Raw genomic sequence first — 19897 nt, 5'->3', positions numbered from 1 at the left:
AGCTCGGCAGGAAAACAACAGATCAACAACCCCCGTGCCCGGCCCCTAATTCATCTCCCTGACATCAGTTTAGATCAGTATCAGCAGTAAGCGATTTCTTCTTAATGGGGATTATTAAGAAGAATCAACACCTTTAAAATGCCACTCCCAAGCGAGAAAGGGATGGGCTTTCAGGCTGGAGCCCGATTTTTCACTCCTGGGTGGTTTGTTATTGCCCGAAACACGAAATTAACGCTGCGTTTTGACGCGGAGAAGGGAAGCAGAGATTTCTCCCAGCAGATCAAGCAACGCGTTTGTGAAAGTTCATCAATCAAGGTTCAGCAAAGTGACACAGAACACATTAAGTGAAGATGTCTCTCCCTGTCTCCTGCAGTCACTTTAAACGCTGCCACTCCAGTGTTTCTGGCAGCAAGAGAGACCCATTAAAAAAAAAAAAAAAAAAAAACAACCTATTTGGAGAGAGGATCATGCAGAAAAAAAAAAAAAAAAAAAAAAAACCAAAAAAAAAAAAAACCAAAAAAAAAAAAAAACCATTTGGAGAGAGGATCATGCAGCAAAAAAAAAGCCCCATTTGGAGAGAGGATCAGCCCGAGCAGCCCATCAGCCACATCTCCCCTTGTCCTGCACAGGCTGGGCTGGAGCTGCTGGGGTGAGGAAAAGCGGCTCAGTTCCTCTGCCTCTGCATGAAGGAGCTGCTGGAACTTCCAAGGAAATAGGAATTATTCCAGTGGAGGCTGGATCGATATGCTGAGACAGAAAATAAACTCTTTCCCAGGAAGTGAGTACCCAGGAAGAGAAATTCACACGAGAGGAGCATTTTGAAACCAGATCTGTGAGTGAGGGGCTGGAGCACGGACCCCACCGAGACGGTAACACATCCCTTAACTCATCCCTGCTTAAAATAACCTATTTTCTGGTGTCCACAAAGAATCACGGTCAAATAGCTAAATCACAGGTCTAAGCCAGGAGATTGGGCGTTTTCCCAGCCCGTTAGAGAGGGACATCGTGTTTGCAGCAGGTTCAGCTCAGTCCTGCCCACGGTGAGCAGTCCCAGGGTTCTCCCACACTTGGAGAGTTCACTCAATACCTGCTCGGTTTGGAGGGCTGGAAAAATAAGTATATTGTCCCTAAAATAAACCAAAAACCAAACAACAACAAAAACCCAAAGAAACCCACAAACCAAAACACACAAAAACACCCCAACAACAACAAAAACCAAAACAAAAAACCCCAAGCAAACAAAAGAAAAAAAACCACACCACAACCCTTGTGAATGGGAATAAATCTTTTAGCAGTCAAAATAATTTTATTTTTTAGGGTTGGTTAAAATTAATTGGTATTGGGAGCTAAATTTTTAATTGTGGACATGGGTAAGATGAAGGCATGAATGACACTGCTGTGGAATGGGCAAGGTCAGGAGTTACCAGGCTCAAATGGGGGAAAAAGCAGATTTGTTGAGTATTTCAAATTCTGTGAACTGCTCTCAAAACTAGTTATGAAGAAACAAACAGAATTTACGAAGGAATTTTAGAGTTTTAGCCCTAGAACCAACAAATCTGGTTGTTGAATGAGTTATTGACTCCCACAGTTCAAAACCTGCTCTCCCTCACACATTCTGCAGGGTTCTGGGCTTCTGGAGCAGGGTTTGGTGCTCTCTGCTGCCACAAGAGCACACCAGAGTTTATTTAACACAGCAGACATTTCCCAAGTAGACTGCACTGTCCTTCAGCATAAGCTTGGAAATAATCACAGCACTGACTCCTAGAAGTTGTCCCCAGATCCCATTTTCCTGGCCCAGGATGTTTCTGTAGCCCGTGCAGAAGAAAAGCTGCTGTCAGAGCAGGGGAGGAGCAGCACTCAGACATGGGCAGTGCTGGCTGGGAGCAAGAGGAGCCATCCCAAAACAGGTCACCAAAACCAATTCATACTCATCTCAGTCAAATAAACAAGTTTCTCACGTTTTTAGGCACCAAAAAAATCAGGATGAAAACCTTCTGCCTCGACTCCAGCAAACCTAATGGTGCTAAGGAGACGATTTATGCTGTTTCAGAGGAGGGAAATTTAAATCTCACTTGACTCCAGGTCTCATGTGCTGCTTTGTGCAGCAGCAGCTGCTGCTCCCCTCCTTGTACAGCCCTCAGAGCCAGGTCCAGGTCCAAATGCAATCCCACACTGGCTAATCCCACTGGAGATTCCCAGGGACAGGGCAGGGCTGGGGGAGCAGGAGCCACTCTGACACTCTGCTCTTGGCTGGCACACTCCCATGCCAGGCTCCAGCCTCCTCCTGCTGTTTATTGCTGCTCCTGAGGGCTAGAGGCGTTTTCCTGTTTGCCCTGGGTTTTATTTGAGTTCCACCAGCCAATTCCATGGTCAGGAAATGATCCATAGCCTGTGCATCCCTGGGGACTGCAGGAGTGCCCACCCTGGAGCCAGCCAGCCCTGCTCAGAATGCAGGTTCATCACTGCTGGCTGTGGGAGCAGCCTTTCCCAAGCAATGCCAAAAAAATTGCTTTATTTAGGCATAATTGTGAAGAAATGAAAGCATAATTCCTGCCATAAAGAGAGATGCTCAACCCTATCTGCCATCCAACACTCAGTCACCAGAGTGTCCATCTGGGACCCAAAATTCCCCTTTTAGATGCACACAGAGAAAAACCAACTTAACCCCCCCCAAACACAGTGAGAGCTGCTGATTATTGGCTTCTCTGAGAGCCAGGCCAGAGGTCACCATTGCCTGGTTAGGCACCAATTTAGAGCCCACAAATATTTCACCTTGAGAATATAAACCTAAATAACTTCCTATACAACGAGGCATTCAAACTTTCCCACTCAAGTCCTCATTACCTGCAGCATTCCATTTTTGTACACACAAAGATTCTCTCCCAAGTAACAAAGTGAACATAAATACTCAGTATTTACCAAAAACCCCAAAAGTAAGAGCACATGAGAGAGCCACCCCCCATGCAGCACATGGAACAGCTGTAGGTTAATTTCTAAATATTCTCTTCCATTTTCTTCCTTTCCTGACCAGGTTTTCAGCCCTGTTTGCCTCAACATCCTGGCTGTGAAAACGCTGTGCTCTGCCCCTTTGATCAGCTCCTGCAAAGCCCTTTCATGTCCTGCTGTCTTCATTAGCTCAGGTTTTAATTGCTGGCCTTGCCGGGGACAGACAGGTGGTGCAAGGTCACAGCAGGAGATGATGGATGGCTCTGGGCAGTGCCTGTGCAGATGACAGCCACCAAAAATTGTCCTGTGGGGCACAACCCTGTCCTTGGGCTGGGATCAGCAGGGCACCAACAGCATCCCACAGCTGCAGCCAGCCAGGACCTGCTTTGGGTCCTGTCAGTGATGATTTCCTAACCTCACTTCCCCAGTTCCTTCTGACTGGATTTTCTAAGCCACACACACATAGAATTACTGATGTGGGCACCACCATCCCTGCAAGCTCCTGGACCAGCATTTCCCACCCCAAACATCCAGAAACAGAGCTGAGCTCAGGTAAAAGCAGGAGTCAGGTTCAGACTGAGGCACAGGTGGCTGGGAATGCAGAGGCCATTGAAGCAATTAATTCCTATTCACCCATTAATTAATTCCCATTTACACCATCTTGTTATTAAGATCACAAATCTTGCAGATTTTGGCCTTCAAAATTCCCTAGCCCAATGCTTTCAAAAAGTCTTCTTTGAGACCATTCCTGTTTTATCACCCAAGATAACAACATCCTATTCACTTCTGAGGGGACTGAAAGTAGAAGAGGTTAAAAATCAGCTGAGAGAAAAGTGTGGGCTTCAGGTCTTCATTCTGTATTTTTATTTTTTCCTTAAATACAGAGTTGATAACTGGATTTTTTTTTTCTTTGAGTCACTGGCATTTTGTGGAATTTTTTTTTCTTGGGGGTAAAGAAAAACCCCTTAAATAAAAATCAGTCTGGGAAAATCCAGCTCTGCAGAGTGCCTGTCATTGCTGCAGCATCCACTGCTTGTTGCTTTGCTTTTTGTTTGGGTAAACTCGAGAGTTTTGATGTCTTGAAATCAAGAAGCCAGTTCTAATTGTAGCTGTGACATTTGTGGAATACTGAGATTATTGTTTCACCTCATGCAGGGCATTACAGAGGCAGAGCTCAGGTGAAGAACAAGGATCCTCCATCACCTGGAAAGGCTGAAGAGACAGAAATCCCTGCTCTGGGGGGGGAAATGGGGGGGAAACCTTTGCACAGAGAGGAACTGACTTTTCAAAAGAGAGAAGGCTTTTGCTGCCCTGAGCTAAAGATAGGATGAGCACAAGCAGCAGCTTTTTAAAGCAGCAGATCCCTCCTTATCACAAGCCCTGGGAGGGAACAGCATTTCCACAGAATGTGCAGCTCACAGAGCTTTTCCTCCACTCCAGCATCACCCACAGGGTGAATCATCCTGCAGGGACCTTCCCTGAGCTTCTCCCTCGTTATTACCCTGATTTTCTGCCCGGGTACCACAGGTTCAGCCTCCCTTTATCATTTTGACTTTTGACCTTGGGCTGGAGGGGCTCTGCTGTGCCCCCAGTGCTGCTTCCTCCCCAGCCCAGGATGCTTCCCAGGAAGGGCACCGTGGTGATGGATCTGCCAAGACCAAGGGTCAAGTTTATGTTGATCTACAGGTGTCAGGAGCGTATTGATCCTCTGATGAAGGTCCCTGAGAGGTCACCATAAATCCTCAGGGGATGAAAATCCCACATAAGTCGCTTTCAGATGCTGCAGAGGGAGGCAGATAAAGGAAAGCAGCTGCCCAGCAAGTGTTAACAGACACCCCCAGAGCAGCAGGTGAGGCCACCACGGGATTTTGCTCTAAGCCAGGGTGGCCAAACCTATAAGAAGGTGAAAGCATCAAGCAATTCAGGCCCCTGTCAGGGCAAATAAGCTCTTTTGTTTGAGCTGGGATGGCTTTGGCTGGCCCAGGACTGGAGGCAGCCTCAGAACAGACACTGTGCCCTCTTTGGTCAGCACTCTGCAGTCATTTCCCTGACAGTGGGGAATTGCACCCACCTCAAAAAGTGCTTTTCTGCACAACCACAGAATGGTGTGGGTTGGAAGGGACCTGAAATATTATCTCATTCCACCCCTGCCATGGCAGGGACCCCTCCCACTGTCCCAGGTGCTCCAAGCCCTGTCCAGCCTGGCCTTGGGCACTGCCAGGGATCCAGGGGCAGCCCCAGCTGCTCTGGGCACCCTGTGCCAGGGCCTGCCCACCCTCCCAGGAAGAATTTCTTCCCATGTACCTGAGCTACATTTCCCCTCTTTCAGTCTGAGCCCATTCCTCCTTGCCCTGACACTCCTGCTCCTGATGCAGAGAACAGGAGTTCCTGTTCCCTCAGACCCTGCAAGGTGCTCTGGGGGCTCCACACCCTTCTCTGCTCCAGGCTGAACATTCCCAGCTCTCCCAGCCTGTCCCCAAAGGGAAGGTGCTCCCGTGCCCTTATCAGCCTCATGGCCTCCTCTGGACTCACTCCAACAATTCCATGTCCTTCTGGAATAATTTTAGAATGGGATAACTCAGTTGGAAGGGACCTGCAAAGACCATCTCATCCAATTCCTTGATTTTGCAGATAGAAAACCCCTTGCATCAGCTACAGCCACAGCAGACAGGTAAAAAGAATCCCCTCCTCTGAACTTCCAGCTCCTCAGGCAGCACTTGAAGGTCCCCAAAGCCTTTGACAGTGACCAAGCCACCCCTGTGACCCCTGGGGCCAGGACCAGGCAGATCCAGCCCAGGGCTCCTGTAAGTGGATGCTTTAAGCCCAGCAGCTCTGGCAGAGCGTGATGCTCAATCCCTTTATCATGTCTCCTCTGCCTGCAGCAGCCAAAGCCAGGGCTAATTTTAAAAAGCAGTGATATGGGGCTGCTGCAGGAACACACGTTGCAGTTGGCTGCTGGGAATTGGAACAGAAATGGGCATGAACTGCTCTGCTCTGGGGTGCTGTACCCTGACTCTGTGGAGCTAAAATGCAGAAGGGTAACCTGCTAGCGTGTCCAAGCCCCAAAGTTACAAAATAAACCTGACAAGTTACCTTATTTGAGTAATTTTGGAGGAATAATAAGTCAAAGAGTGAAGTAGTTTCAATGAAAACAAGTTAATGATCAAAACAGAATTTTTACCTGACTCTGATCCTTTGGAAAAATAACCTTTAACATATCAAATCAAGGTAAGATCAGAGCCTTGCATTTCCTCTCTGGTGACAGGACCCAAGGGAATGTCTGGGGCTGTGCCAGGGGAGGGTTAGGCTGGATTTTAGGAAAAGGTTCTTCCCCAGAGGATGGTCAGGCACTGTGAATAAAGAACCTTATCCTAAAATCCAGCCTAAATCTCCCCTGACAGCTTCATCTCTCCCACACCTGACTGTGAACCCAAGACTGGAGAAAGTTTTAAAGCCACCCCTGCTGCCTCTCTTCCATTTTGAGCCCAGCCACGCTGGAATTGGCAGGTCTTTGTTCAGGGAAGCAGAACGTGGTGCAGAACTTTATTTCACAGTGCTACCTAGTGGTTTCTGCAATAAATGATCAGCTCCTCAAAATGCTCCTCCCGACAGAACCTCGGTGTGGAGTGAATACAGATGAATAAATAAACAGATGAATAAATAAAATCTAAACTTCCATCGCTGCCTGAAATGAGTTAAATTGCAGGAGGGGAAGAAAATAAAAAAGGAAAAAAGGAAAACACAGTTGCAAACGAATCCCAAGGGTTTCTGAGTGGATATTCATGCACATCAACAACCCCATTCCAACCTCCCCCAGCTCTATCAGATGCCAGGAAAGGAATTATTACATTTATTACGCTTACACCAGGATTTTTCCTCCCTCAGCACTGCCAGGGATTGGCACAGGAACACAGAGCAAGGGGCACCCTCAGCTCCTCAGAGCCTGTCCCTGCCCCTCTCCTCCTCTCCCTGCACCAGGGGGAATCCAGCTCTGTGCTCAGAATTTCTGCCAGCACGGGGACACCGAGTGACAAATCCCACCCCAAAAACCCTTCCACGCCCCTCCCCACCTTTCCTTTGCCCCATGGCAGGGGCTGCTGCACCCACTTCTGCTCAGGACCACCTCTCCTTCCTGCTGCCTGCTTAGATTGATTTTCACACTGATCCACTCATTTTCCAGCTCCACAGAGGAGCAGCTCTGCTGCCCTGGGTTTGCCCACTCCAGACAAGGTGCAGCAGCACAAATTAATAAAATCCTGTTCAAATCTGACAGGATCCAGTGGAAGATGTTAAATCCAAGCCTGAGGCACAGCTGCTGGACCTGACAGTTTTCCTCTATTTAGAAGGGGGAGAGAAGTCCTTGCTTCCCTGGGATCACCAGATGAAAGGAATCATGTAAGTACTAAGTAGTATTAATAGCCCCAGGCACAATTTATATATATGAGAATAATAAGGCCAAACAATACTTAACAGTTATTCCCAATAGCAGCATTTGTATAATGCCATCGACACTCAACTGCTGATAAGCTGGACACACTTAAGGAATTTTAATAAGCCTTTGAAAAGCTTTAACTGATGTGAATTAAGCCCTGAGATAATTCCGACGCAGGGCTATCATTCTTCAGTTAAAAATAATTGATCTTGGATGTAAACGTCACATCTCGTGCCCCGCAGTACAAAGGCACAGAAAATGTCATTGTCACCAGCAGTGCCCGGGGCTGAGGGACACGCTCCGAGGGACCTCGGGCTCTGCTCGCCCCCAGGAACTTCTCCCGGGGGGGGCAGGGATGAGGAACCCCCAGGAACCAGCCTGAGATACCCGAATTAACAACAGCCATTGCTACAACTCACTGAGACACCTGAATTAACAACAACCATTGCTACAAATCACTGAGACACCCCAACTGACAGCAATCATTGCTACAACTCACTGAGACACCCGAATTAACAACAACCATTGCTACAACTCACTGAGACACCCGAATTAACAACCATTGCTACAAATCACTGAGACACCCGAATTAACAACAGCCATTGCTACAACTCACTGAGACACCCTAATTAACAACAGCCATTGCTACAAATCACTGAGACACCCGAATTAACAACCATTGCTACAAATCACTGAGACACCCGAATTAACAACAGCCATTGCTACAACTCACTGAGACACCCGAATTGACAGCAATCATTGCTACAACTCACTGAGACACCCGAATTCACATCAACCATTGCTACAAATCACTGAGACACCCGAACTGACAGCAATCATTGCTACAACTCACTGAGACACCCGAATTCACATCAACCATTGCTACAACTCACTGAGACACCCGAATTAACAACAACCATTGCTGCAAATCACTGAGACACCCGAATTAACAACAACCATTGCTACAACTCACTGAGACACCCGAATTAACAGCACACGGTGCTCTTTGCTCCAATTAATTGAGACACCCGAATTAACAGCACACAGTGCTCTTTGCTACAATTCACCGAACGCAGTGCCCCAGCGAGGACACAAAGAGCTGCTGCTATCTTTTGGCTTTAATCCACCAAAATAGCTCTGCTGCCATTCCCCTCTCGCAGGGGCAGAAGCAAAGTTTTCATCTGCAGCTGAGTACTGAACATAAAAGGTTTTTCTCCTTCTATATTTACTGTTTGTTGTTGCTGGAGTGAGGCTTTCTCCACTGGCATTTCCTCGCTATCTTTTCTGGAATCCTCTGACAGACACTTTTTTTTTTTGACAAGGTGATAAGACCAGGAAGCTCTCATTGAGATCTGCAAAACCTAAATATAAACTCACATCTTCACAAAAATTAATTACCTTTCAGTAATGAGAAGGTAATTTCCCACTTGCTGTCTCTCAGCATGAACATGACCTTATTTATTGCTTACAAAGTTATTTGCCATGAAGTCTGTGAAAGACCAGGAACAAAGTTTGGGGCAAAGGCTACAATTACCAAAGACAAAACTATTTTAAGCAAATCTATAGATAAAGAGAATGGTTGCTTGGGTTTCCTTTTCCCTCAATTTTTAAAAATATTATTTTTATTGGTTTGTTTCAAATAAGCAGGTTACTGGCACAAGCCAGTCAGTGAAAGCCAGGAGCCACTGACATTAAACTATTTCATTTTTGCTGTAGCTCCTTTCAAACATCATCTCTGTCATTTAAACAAACCAGAATAATACAATGAAGAAATTGCAAATGCTGCTAAGAATATCCAAATGAGAGCAGCAAAAGCACGATCCTGTAAGAACACAACTGAGAAAGGAATCCTTCATTATTTAATCCAAACACTGCAGTGGTGGATAGATATATTTATAGATATATTTATAGATATATTTATAGATATATTTATAGATATATTTATAGATATATTTATAGATATATTTATAGATATATTTATAGATATATTTATATGTGTGATATGTATATCAACATACAGAACAGGGGAAGGCTTGCTTAGATTTGAAACAGCGAGTTATCATTTTTTAATATGTATATACTATATTTCTGTGAATATAGTGAGCAAGGGGAGCCTTGTTTCTCTTGGAAACATCAAGTTATCATCAGACACAGGACAGGAGGCCGACCGGATCAATAGACTTGCTCAATATAGAAAAATCTTATCTCTCTTTCAGGCTGGCTGGCCATAATGTCAGCACCCAGATGCCTCTGACAGAGTTATCTCCCATCAGCAGCGGCAAAATCCGCTCAGAGCTTGGGTGACACCTCCGAAAAGCCAATAACCCGAGCAGGAAAGTCGAGTCCCGCTGTCCATTTCGGAGATAAAGGCCAGCGAGCCGCCCTGGGCGAGCTTTGGGGCGTTATCGGGAGGGCAGAGCATCGCTCCGGGCTCGGGCTCACAGCTCCATCCCCGCGGGGACAGCGAGCCCAGAGCCCGGCGGGGTCAGCTCCCAAAGCGTCCCTGGATGTGACACTCAGCCCTGCCGCCGTTGAAAAGAAGAAAGCGAAAAGCTTTCATGTGGTTCTATATATACTGGCTCTATCTATAGGCGCTGGTGTGCGCTGATGCCCGCGGAGCCGCTCTCCCCGCCTGCCCTTTGGGCGCTTATCGCGGCCCCCGGGGACACACGCGGCCTTATCGGCGGGCCAGGCTCGGAGCAGCCGAGTGGCATTTTCCTTTCATGCCATCCCCGACACCCAGAGCGGGGCAGAGCCCGCCCGGCACAGCCCCGGCCCCGCCCGATAAGCGGGATGCGGGAGCCGGCTCTGATGTGGCAGCGAGAGCATCCGATCGGCCTCGCCGTGCGGGTTAAAATAAAAAGAAGCACAAGTGGAAGCGGTCTGAGGCTCGGCAAGGTGTCACAGCCGGCTGTGCACTCACGGAGCAGGGGTCACTGTCCCCCAGCTGGCCAGGGTCACTGCCAGCCCCTGGCACCGGAGCAGGAGCAGCCAGGGCAGAGCCCGGGCTGGGCTGGATGGGTCTGGGGACCTTCACCAGATTTCCTTCTCAGCTCAGAGTCACAGAATATTCAGCGTTGGAAGGGACCCACACAGATCATCAAGTCCAATTTTTGAGTAAATGGCCCAGTCATCAGCACCAGCTGAGCCCACCAACCCCTGGCCAGCCAAGCCCCCCAACTCCAGCCCAATTAATTTTAGTGACTTTGCAAGGCTGCAGGAGCCTCATGATTCACTCAGCATTTCAGTGCCCAAGGCAATGCTTGGAGGTGCTAAACCGAGTGGAGATCTCAGTGAACACAGGAAGGGAGTGGGTCTAAACCCAACTAAGTTAATAAAGAGCCCAGTCCCTTCCTCAGACTGCAGCTCTCTGTGTGGGAGAGGATTAAAACCTCAAGGCACAGGTACAGTGAGCCACCACCTCTCTCAATCCATCACCAAAGAAACTGGCACAGGGTCTTCATCACAGGCTCCTGTGAGAAAACCAAACCTCAACTCAGTGGAACTGCCATTCCCTTTGTGGCACAGTCTGTACCATTTTATATAGGCGAGTAGATAATAAAATTGTGTTTATTCAACAGCTTCAACCTGAACTAGTCCACAATCAGCTTTTGATAGCAGCAAGATGATTTGAGAGGTGGATGTGGCATTTGGTCGTGGTACAAAGCACCTGCAGCCTGTTTGGAGAACAACTCTCACCTTTGTGGGAAGGAAACTCAACAAGCATTCACTCAGTGACAAAAAGGGCTTTGCAGCAATGTATCACCAAGACACCACATCAGGGGAAAAGATTTGCTTCAGATTCTCTTCTGTGGGAATCACACCATTACAAACAGGGTGGCAGAGCAACATTAAAGCCAATTACAAACCATTACAAACAGGGTGGCAGAGCAATGTTAAAGCTGATTTCCATCCTCCCCTTTTTCTGAGGGAGAGCCCCACATATTTGCAGACAAGCATGCACATGTCCCCTGGATATTCTCAGCCCCCAAAGATTCCAGCCTGGCTTGCTCTGGGCCACTTGGCATGTGATAGCAGCCACGCACATTTGGCAGAGACATTTTTAGAAACCTCCCAGCTATGAATTCACCTTTCCATTTTGGTAAAGTCAGTTATGTGGAAAGCATTTCAAAAGCACCAACATCAAATACAAACTTCATTTCCCCTTGAGTCTTGGAGGGGAGGAGGAATAAATAGTATTATCCTCTTCATTTGTTTTCCCAGCATTATCCTGCAATATTTCTGTATTTGATAACAACACAACCAATAACAAAATATGAGTCAAATCAAGTCAGTCTCTCCCAGCACATTTACAGTGTATGTTAAATTTCCAATGCTCCTCAGGCCCACGTTTATTGCAACCACTAAAAGGCAACTTTCCAAGGAAATACAAACCTAACTGAATGCTCTGGAAGTGACCTTCATGCAGATTTCAGGGATGCAATGGCACCTGCTCCTGCCCACAGCCTTCCCACCATGGCTACGTGGGAATGGAGACCAGGACTGGATCTACACCCACAGCCAAATATCCAACAGCACTGCCTGGCTCCTGACACCCCAAGGGGCTTCTCCCCCTTTTTCCACAGGTGCTCAGACAAAGCAAATTGCTCTCAGTGGGTTGGACTCCCCAGCAGGACCTTAAATTCACCACAAAGCTCCAAGTTCCAAACCTCCAAAAGTGCTGAGGCATCAGAGCTGCCTCGTGCTCATCCCTAAGTGGCTCCAGCTGCTCAGCCAAACACCCCCAGTCCCTCCAGGGGCTGCAGCCCCTTTGCCTGCAGGACAGAGTTAATGAGCCACCACCCAGGAGTTCATTAACCCACGGCTACTTGATTGCTGCCAGCTGTGTCTCAGCCCCACAACTCCACAGCAAGATTTCAGCCCTTTTTAAGCTCCTAGTGGTTCCTTAGTCCTTGTTTTAAAGAAGTGTTACTCTTCAGAGGAAAAATACGTTTATTGCAACTGTTGTGTGACAGTAAATCCCACCCTCCACTTGTAGGGAGGGTACCTGGTGCCTTTTAGAGGGGAATGGCCCAGGAGGAACAGGAGCACTCCTGTTTGCTCTCACTTGTGTACGAGCCCTCCAGCACAGCCCTGAACCCCTCTCCAGAGGCCTCACTCTTCCTTCCTTCCCAAACTCTTTCTACTCTTGCAGTCCTGGAGTCCCTGGTCTCAGAAGGGCCCCCAAGCCATGCCCAAGACCAAAAATGGAGAAGCTGTTCCCTTCTCACCATCCCTGATGGTTCTGCTGCCCTTGGTAATGCAGACATCTAAGAAAATGCCACTCCCTTTCAGAAAACCAACACAAATCCATTTTTTACCCTTCACAACACAACCTTGGGCACACAGCAGCAAGACCCTGAGGCACAACATCCTGAGGGCAAATATAAAACCCTCTGCAGCCACAGAACAACTGCCCAGGCACAACTTTCCACATTCCCTGGATCACACAACAAAAAGTCAGGAACAACCACTTCCTCTTCCCAAAAATTTGCTCACTTTGCCAAAAAAAAAAAGAGAAATCAAGTCCTACCTTTGCTGCAGGAGCAGAGCCTGTGACCAGTAGCAAGGCAAACACCAGAGTGAGTCTGCAGGGAGGGTGTTTGAGCACTACCCAGGCAGCCCCAGCTGGGCATTGTTAGGGCTGATTGGGGCATCCCACTGTGCCAGGAGGAGCCAGGCAATCACCAACAGCTGTGCCAGGAGGAGCCAGGCAATCACCATGAACTGTGCCAGGCAATCACCAACAGCTGTGCCAGGAGGAGCCAGGCAATCACCATGAGCTGTGCCAGGCAATCACCAACAGCTGTGCCAGGAGGAGCCAGGCAATCACCACGAGCTGTGCCAGGCAATCACCACGAGCTGTGCCAGGCAATCACCACAAGCTGTGCCAGGAGGAGCCAGGCCATCACCACAAGCTGTGCCAGGCAATCACCACAAGCTGTGCCAGGCAATCACCACAAGCTGTGCCAGGCAATCACCATGAGCTGTGCCAGGCAATCACCACGAGCTGTGCCAGGCAATCACCACAAGCTGTGCCAGGCAATCACCATGAGCTGTGCCAGGCAATCACCACAAGCTGTGCCAGGCAATCACCAACAGCTGTGCCAGGCAATCACCACAAGCTGTGCCAGGCAATCACCACAAGCTGTGCTAGGCAATCACCACGAGCTGTGCTCTGCTCCAGGGTGGCTGCTGAGGCACCTCCTGAGCTGCTGCACCAAACCACCCTTCTCATCCCAAAGACAAATAACATTCCTCTCACTGTCCCCACTGATTATTTCCTGCCAGGTCTGTGGCCCATCAGGAACCTGGGTGATTCCTGGCTGCCTGTGGAAGGAAATGATTCAAGAACTGAGTGCTGCAGAGCAACCTGTTGCATCCTGGAATTTCTCCTCTTTCCCTTTCTCAAAAAATCCTGCAGTCCTTCCTATTTTTTAATTTCTTTGTCTCTAACTGTCTCTCTGTAAATTGACACTTTATGCAGGTAGGCTTATTTACAAAGATCAGATTTTTGAAGCTGAGTCATTTCTCTTATTCAAACCCCCAATGTGCACATCACCATTTAATTAGTTCTTGGTGCAATTCTGTATCTCAGGAAAGGCTGGAAGAACTGCCCTGAAATACAAGGAATGAACAATATGGAAACCACATCCACTCTGTCCAGTCTGCCTGTTCCAGGGCCACAAAATAGGAGTAAAACCCTCCAAGTTCCAAATGCACACCTTGGCAGTAATAATGCAAAGATAAAGGATGAAGTGAAGTTAGATAAAGGAGGAAAAGGATTTCTGATTTTAGTAGATTGCCAATCTAATTCTCTAAACTATTGTGTGAATTTATAGTAACAAATGGGGTCCCCATTTTTTGCTTTGCTCAGAGCCCTTCCAAGGCCAGAGGGACAGAGCCAGGCAGTTATGCTCCCAGAAAAACAATCCATAAACAACCACTGCTGCTAAAGAAAAAGCAGAACTTTTACACTGAAAGGCCCTTTCAAGCCACCAGGCTTTGTTTTTAAACAAAACTCTTGACATGAATACAATAAATATTTTATTAATGGAATGTTGAGTTTTTCTCTTCCATCCTTCCTCTTACTCTCAGCACCTCACACACCGATGTCAGAGCAGCTTCCAGTCCAAGCCAAGGACAAAACTTCATTTCAAGGCAGAAACCAATGAGAGGTTGAAAGTTCAGACTGGCACCTATGAGTGCCCAGTCCCTCAAGTGCTGGATTCCCCAAACCCCCAGGCAAACTGGCATTTCTTCTTTCCAAGCATGATCTATCAATCTCTTCTGAGGCAGCTCCCAAGCTCCGTGGGGACAGCACAAATTCCTGACTACTCTAATGCTCCTCCAGCTATTGCAACATCCCTTTATTATTTCCTTTAAAAGCCCCACCGTTATCAACCACCTCTTTCTGATTATTTTTTTAATAGTTCAGTGATTGCTGGAATTTTACAAAAATGGGAAGAGTCTCTTTTTGAGGATGTAGAGCACTGTGGCCAGGAAGAGGGCGAGGGCCAGGAAGATGAGCAGCTTGTCCGTCAGCTCCCGGCGGTTGTACTTGGTGATCAGCTTCCTCCCCAGCTGGATGGTGCCAGACATGGACTTGAATTCCTCATTTGCTTCCAGGATGGTTCGGGAAGAATTGGCTGAAATTAAAGGGGAACAGAAAAAATATTTAAACCAGCAGGTTGTGCTGTAAAAATACCCAGCAAAGTGTGTAAGGATGAGATATTTGGTAACACAGACAGTGCCTGAGGGATCCTTCTGGGTCAGGCTGGCTTGTGGGTGAGACTGACACAGAGAGTTCTCACAGCTCAGGGGTGCAAAGGGAAATAAGAGCACTGAAAAGATTAAAGATCCTACTGAAGCTCCTGAATTTTGAATTTTTGGGTTAGCAGGTCAAATCTAGTTCAGGTTTTTCAGTCAGCACCGCTGGAAGCAGAGTGAAATAGGAAAGGTGCTAGAGAGAGAAATCACCAGCAGCAGCAGGACAGGGCAATATTTGAATATATTAACTGCACCACTGAAAGTGTTCCCCCAAGCCCCAGCAGTAAATCAGTGTGAGCTCACAGATTTATTCAGCTCAAACAGTTTTTAATAGTCATTTTTGACACACACAGCAATTTTTTTGCCTAATAAAAATGAAAAGGGTCAACTAGAAGTGTGTGAGAAAACAAACACATGCCCCAAACTTCTCAGCCTTGCTCCTTTCAAAACAAAAGCAAAAGCCCTGGAATGCCCTTTTTTCTGCTTTACAAAAAGCACAGCCTGCAGGACAGTGCATTACCCTACACTGCCCTGGCTGCTCACAGAAAGGTCAAGTCCAGCATTGTCTGGTTCACAAAAACAGAGCAGAGATAGGTCTGCCATATTTTGCAACTTTGTCCCATCCCATTTCAGGAGGCATTTTGATCCACGTGAAAACAGAAAATTTGTTTCCCAGAGTTAATGACAAAGCAGAGCTTTCCTGCTCCTCAAACACTCACTGCATCTTAGGGAATGCTCAGGAAGCAGGAATTCCCACTGCTAACTCAGAATTTGCAGCTGGGTTTTGTAATGCCCTTTGGTAGTTTTTCCCTTGATGAATTCCAAGCGCTGCTCATTCAGAAACAGGGTGAAAAAGTGCCTGCCAAACTGTCCTTTTAATGGGAGAAGGAACACACTACTCCTGCAGCAACAAACTGTGCCCAGCTGCCAGCCTCACATGGGGCAGAAAGCAAGGAGGGCAAACTCATGTTATTTATCTTTGTCTTTAAAGTTCCCTCCTGCCCAAAAGCACAGCTAGGAAGAGGCCCAGGCAGCAACTTCTGAATGCTCCATGAATCACCAGCTCTGACAGGTCACTTGATTTATGGTTTTAGGAGTTGAAGCCAAGGAACTGGGTGAAATCTTGGTTTCACAGTCCCTGATGCACTGCTGACAGAGCAAGTGACCTCGGGTTCAAGGCACTTGATCCCAGTGTCTCAGCCATCCCAGCTGGAGCCTGGCTGGAACAGCCCTCCAGACACTCCTTCCTCTGTGCAGGGACTTGTGTTTGTGCTTTTGTTTCCTCTGCTATCCCCAAATCCCTGCCAGGACAGTGGCACAGAGTAACACCAAACACACTCTGGGCACTGTGAGAGCTCACACTGCTTTTACATGAAACTCATCCTCATCCTGACCCCTTTTCTTTCTCAGGATCATGAAACAGAAACTCCACACAAAGTACACTGATATTTCCTGTTTATGTCCAGCTGTTGGAAGAGTCCTGCTGGCCAGTCCCTTAATCATCATGGCAGCAAGTTCTCCCACTCTGCTCCTCTCCCCAGGCTGACAGAGCTGACCAAAGGTGCTTTCATCACCCTCCACTCCAGCCCAAACTCCAGCTGTACCTAAGGTCTGCACAGTCTCCTCGCTCTGCTGCACCTGCTGGGACATCATCCTGCTGATGCCCATCAGACTCTCTGTGATGTTGCTTGCACTCTCTGCCAGACTTTCCTTTGTGGTCTTCCTGAAAAGGAAAAAAAAAAACAAAGCAGGAAGAGGTAAAATTATTTTTTTGAATGGTTTGGGAAAATGCTGCTGATAGGGAGATGAGACCAATACTTGGCAATGTCTCTGCAGTGTACAGTGTGCTGGTTTTCACTGCATGAGAAATTCAAATTATTTTCACTAAACAATAAAAAATAATCACAAAATATGAAAGTCCTGAGTCCAAATAACAGCCCAGAATTTCACAGGGCCCTGTACTTCACCATTTGTTCACTCAGGACTGTGTAAGTCCATGAGCTGCTGTGGGAGCACCAACACAAACCCATTTTATCATTCTGAGTATGCCAGCTGTTGCTTTCAATACACAGCCTGCACACACTCACATCCAGTTCTGAATGTGAAACAGCCTGGATAATGACCCAGGTCTTGTTTAGAACCTATCTGGAATTAATGTAAAAGACAGTATGTTAAGTTATGAAGGCTAATTTATCCCGTTTTTTGCTCAGACATGCCAAGAAAATTTGAATTCATCACAATCCTTAAGAGCCCAAATATCCACAAAAGGGAAATGCACTCATAAAAGAAAAGCTACACTTGATATAATTAAATGAATAAAAAATATTATGTCACTTTCATTTAAAATGAGTGAATATAGGATATTATTATACCCTTTAAGGAGGAATATACTGCTTAAATCCCACAGTACAGTGGGACAGTCTGATACCTTTGTCTCAAGATGTCTCTTCCCTGCAGCAGCTGATCTTTCTCAGAGTTGTCAATAGCAATTTTGCAGGCCAGATTTGCCTTTCTCCAGGCTGCCTGGTTGCTGAAATCACAAGAGCAGAGTGTTGTAACATGATGGGAACACCCTGCAAGCACAGACAATTTTCACAAAGCAACCACCACTCTAACTGGGCACCCCTGACACATGCAAGGACCCTCAGAAACCAAGAAATACTTGGGCTGGAAAATACTTCCAAGATCATCAAGTCCCAGCTGTGCCCAATCCCCACCCTGTCCCCAGCCCAGAGCACCGAGTGCCACCTCCAGCCCTTCCTGGGACACTCCAGGGATGGGGATCCAACCCTCCCTGGGCAGTTCCAGTGCCTGAGCACCCTTTCCATGGGGAAATTCCTGCTGTGCCCACCCTGAGCCTGCCCTGGCCCAGCCTAAGGCTGTTCCCTCTCCTCCTGGATGCCCACCTGGCTGTCCCCTGCTTTCAGGGAGTTGTGCAGAGCCAGAAGATCCCCCCTGAGCCTCCTTTTCTCCAGGCTGAGCCCCTTTCCCAGCTCACTCAGCCCTTCACTTTCTCTGTATTCCTACACACAACATTCTATCCTGACATTCCCCCTCCTCAGTGTAGCATTCAAAACCAAGGGAAGAAGAAAACTGAGCCAGCTGTCAAACAACAGATCCCTAAGCCACTTTCTTTGAGCTGAAAGGGACAGACCAGAATTAGGAAGTCAGGACAGGAGAAGGGAGTTGAACCCTTTCTGTCCCTGACCTCTTGGTCTGGCACAAACACGTGTCAGGGTCTGTGCTTCCTGAGAGACTCTGCACCAAAGTCAGCCAATCTCTGCATTCAGCGGGCTTGGGAGCAGCCCCAGCTGCCAGACCCACCTGAGCATTTGCTTCTTGTGGTTCTCCACCTCCCGCAGCAAGGCTTGCTTCTCCGACTCCTTGTCCTGCTCCTTGGCCATCTGCTCCAGCTCCTTCGGCGGAGAGCACAAACACCAGAACCTCACCAGCCACCCGCAGCTCGCACAGGCCAGCCCCGGCCGGGGAGTGGATTCGGAGCAGATTTATCCAATAAACCCCCAACCCAGGGCCGCGACTCCCCAAATCTCAGCCGGGACCCCCAAAACACTCGCAGAACAGCCCCCAAACCCCGGCAGGAACCCACAGCCGGAATCCCCCAGCCCTAAACCACAGCCGGTGGGCCCGGAGCACAGCTCAGTGCCCTCAGCAGCCCCGGCCGGGCCCCTCACCTGGATGCGGCCGCGGAGGTGTCGGAACTTCTCCTTGACGGCGGCATTGAGCTCCGTGAGGGCGCTGAGCGGCCCCGGGCAGTCCCGGATGTCCTGGAACACAACGGGGCGGTCAGCGCGGGCACGGCTCTCCCCACGGCCGTGCCGGGGTGTCCCGGGGCTGGCGGCGGTACCTGCACGGCCGCCTTGATCTCCAGGTCGAACTTGACGATTTCCTGGTGGCAGACCCGCAGCGGCACTGCCGCGGCCGCCGCCGCCATCTTGGCCGGGCAGGGCCGGGGCGGGCCGGGCGCCCCCTGCGGGCGGCGGGCGGGGACGCGCGGGCCTGAGGGGACGTGGCGGGGCCGGGGCCGATGGCGGGGAGTGTGCTGCTCCGAAAGGAGGAACAACAGAATTCCAGGATCGCTGAGGTTATAAAACACCTCCGAAACCCATCGAGCCCAAGCTGTGCCCAATCCCCACCCTATCCCAAGCCCAGAGCCCCGAGTGCCACCTCCAGCCCCTCCTGGGACACTCCAGGGATGGGGATCCAACCCTCCCTGGGCAGTTCCAGTGCCTGAGCCCCCTTTCCATGGGGAAATTCCTGCTGTGCCCACCCTGAGCCTGCCCTGGCCCAGCCTGAGGCCGTTCCCTCTCCTCCTGTCCCTGTCCCCTCTGTCAGGAGCTGTGTAGAAGCAGAAGATTCCCCTGGAGAAGTTCCAGGTTTACAACCAAGAGCCTCCCTGGGCTCCTGGCCAGGCTGACACTGGTCAGCAGCAGGGTGGGGGAACACGGGGTCACTTCTGCACCCCCAAAACGAGAAGCAGGCAATGCCTTTTGCCTTTCTCACAAACTCACCCCTGGTGCTGTGTCCTCCCCTGCTGCCCTCCGACCATTTCCACAGGGAGCAGTTTCTCCAGGCACTAACTCAGCTTCTCCAGATGCTCCCACACCGACCCAGCAGTGCTGCGAGGCAGCTCTGAGCACGAGGAGGGATAATCCAGATATTTCCTTACCTAGCTGTCATCCCTTCCAAAGGAAAGTTCCTGGAAATACCAGGAGGCCGGGGACTTCGTTC

At 48.7% G+C, this 19897-nt stretch overlaps 1 protein-coding gene across 1 annotated transcript; it reads right to left on the bottom strand.

Moving 5' to 3' along the window:
• Positions 1–14408: 14408 nt before the first annotated feature.
• Positions 14409–19135, bottom strand: BNIP1 (BCL2 interacting protein 1). Its single transcript, XM_059860121.1, has 6 exons — positions 19014–19135; positions 18841–18933; positions 18473–18564; positions 17577–17678; positions 16753–16871; positions 14409–15027 (listed from the first exon to the last, which is right to left on the bottom strand). Exons 1-6 carry the CDS (start codon positions 19098–19100, stop codon positions 14831–14833), a joined length of 690 nt encoding a protein of 229 aa, XP_059716104.1. The 5' UTR covers positions 19101–19135; the 3' UTR covers positions 14409–14830.
• Positions 19136–19897: the final 762 nt, after the last annotated feature.

This window comes from Haemorhous mexicanus, chromosome 15, assembly GCF_027477595.1.
Source record: "Haemorhous mexicanus isolate bHaeMex1 chromosome 15, bHaeMex1.pri, whole genome shotgun sequence".
NCBI classification, from domain to species: Eukaryota; Metazoa; Chordata; class Aves; order Passeriformes; family Fringillidae; genus Haemorhous; species Haemorhous mexicanus.
This window is presented reverse-complemented; position numbering and strand designations above follow the sequence as displayed.

Coding starts and splice junctions, on each gene's coding strand:
- BNIP1 (XM_059860121.1), bottom strand. CDS start 19,100: ATGGCGGCGGCGGCCGCGGCAGTGCCGCTGCGGGTCTGCCACCAGGAA. Junction 18,934..19,013: donor AGATCAAGGCGGCCGTGCAG/GTACCGCCGCCA, acceptor GTTGTGTTCCAG/GACATCCGGGACTGCCCGGG. Junction 15,028..16,752: donor GGAGACTGTGCAGACCTTAG/GTACAGCTGGAG, acceptor CTTTAATTTCAG/CCAATTCTTCCCGAACCATC.